Genomic DNA, 1,200 nt, shown 5'->3' on the forward strand with positions numbered 1-1,200 from the left:
GCTCACGCCTGTAATCCCAGCACTTTGGGAGGCCGAGGCGGGCAGATCACGAGGTCAGGAGATCGAGACCATCCTGGCTAACACGGTGAAACCCCGCCTCTACTAAAAAGACAAAAAATTAGCTGGGTATGATGGCGGGCGCCTGTAGTCCCAGCTACTGGGGAGGCTGAGGCAGGAGAATGGCGTGAACCCGGGAGGCGGAGCTTGCAAAGTGAGCAGAGATCGCGCCACTGTACTCCAGCCTGGGCAACAGAGCGAGACTCCGTCTCAATTAAAAAAAAAAAAATTATCTTTAGCTGCACTTTCCATGATGAGAGTATCTTAGAAATGAGATTTCCAGGCCAAGATAATGCCAAATGGCTTTACAGGAAAGTGGGAAAGTGTACCACTTCACCACCAGCCCACCCTTCTTCCAGCATGTACGGTGCTTGTTGAGCCCTGTTTTATGCTTATAGGCTTTTCCAGCCAGCTTGCCTGCCCACCCCTCAAATCCAACCCTTGCACTAATGTTGCAATCCACATACCTGAGAGGGTTCCTCCTCATCTCTGAATTACGCCATTTCTCTCTCTCCCTCTCCTGTTTTTGGTTTTGCTCAGTGCTGTGGCCCTGCTGGTGGGAGAGAAGGTACAAGAGGAGACAACTCTAGTGGTAAGTTATGGGGTCTTCCCTGGGTAGTGATGGCAACCCTCCCTGCAGTGCTCTTCAGTGAGTGAGTGTGCTTTACAAAAAACAAATTCCACTACTATTTATTTAGATGCTTCCTTTTAACTATGTTTGCTTTCCACAGGATGATCCCTTTCAGATGAAGACAGGTGGTATGGTGGATATGAAGAAACTGAAGGAAAGGGGCAAAGATAAGTAAGTGCAGGATAGGCTTATATGCAAATTCACCTTTAGCCGCTGCCTGGGTCTAGGTTCCCTCAGAGAACTGAGGCCTGTAGCATCAGCATTAGTGGGAGATCTTGATGCAGGTTTTGTGCTTTGCAAAGGGTATGTTATTTAAAAACAAAGAAAGCAGAAAGTCTTTAAAAGTTAACTTAGAGCCAAGCTGGTAGACTCCTTTTGTAAAAGTGTGTTGTAGGCATGATGACTGATGCCTATAATCCCAACACTTTGCCGGGCGCGATGGCTCACGCCTGTAATCCCAGTACTTTGGGAGGCTGAGGCGGGCGGATCACAAGGTCAGGAGATCGAGACCA

General features: G+C 48.4%; 1 protein-coding gene across 1 annotated transcript in view; it reads left to right on the plus strand.

Moving 5' to 3' along the window:
• Positions 1-356: 356 nt before the first annotated feature.
• The window catches only part of LOC105504149 (chromosome unknown open reading frame, human C9orf78), a 7,969-nt gene continuing 7,125 nt past the window's right edge, over positions 357-1,200 (plus strand). Inside the window, exons 1-3 of the mRNA XM_011931438.1 lie at positions 357-424; positions 598-649; positions 789-859. Of these exons, the coding sequence (XP_011786828.1) occupies positions 357-424; positions 598-649; positions 789-859 (191 nt within the window). The remainder of the gene's footprint in view (positions 425-597; positions 650-788; positions 860-1,200) is intronic.

This window comes from Colobus angolensis, unplaced genomic scaffold (genome assembly GCF_000951035.1).
Source record: "Colobus angolensis palliatus isolate OR3802 unplaced genomic scaffold, Cang.pa_1.0 Scaffold9, whole genome shotgun sequence".
In the NCBI taxonomy this organism is placed as follows: domain Eukaryota; kingdom Metazoa; phylum Chordata; class Mammalia; order Primates; family Cercopithecidae; genus Colobus; species Colobus angolensis.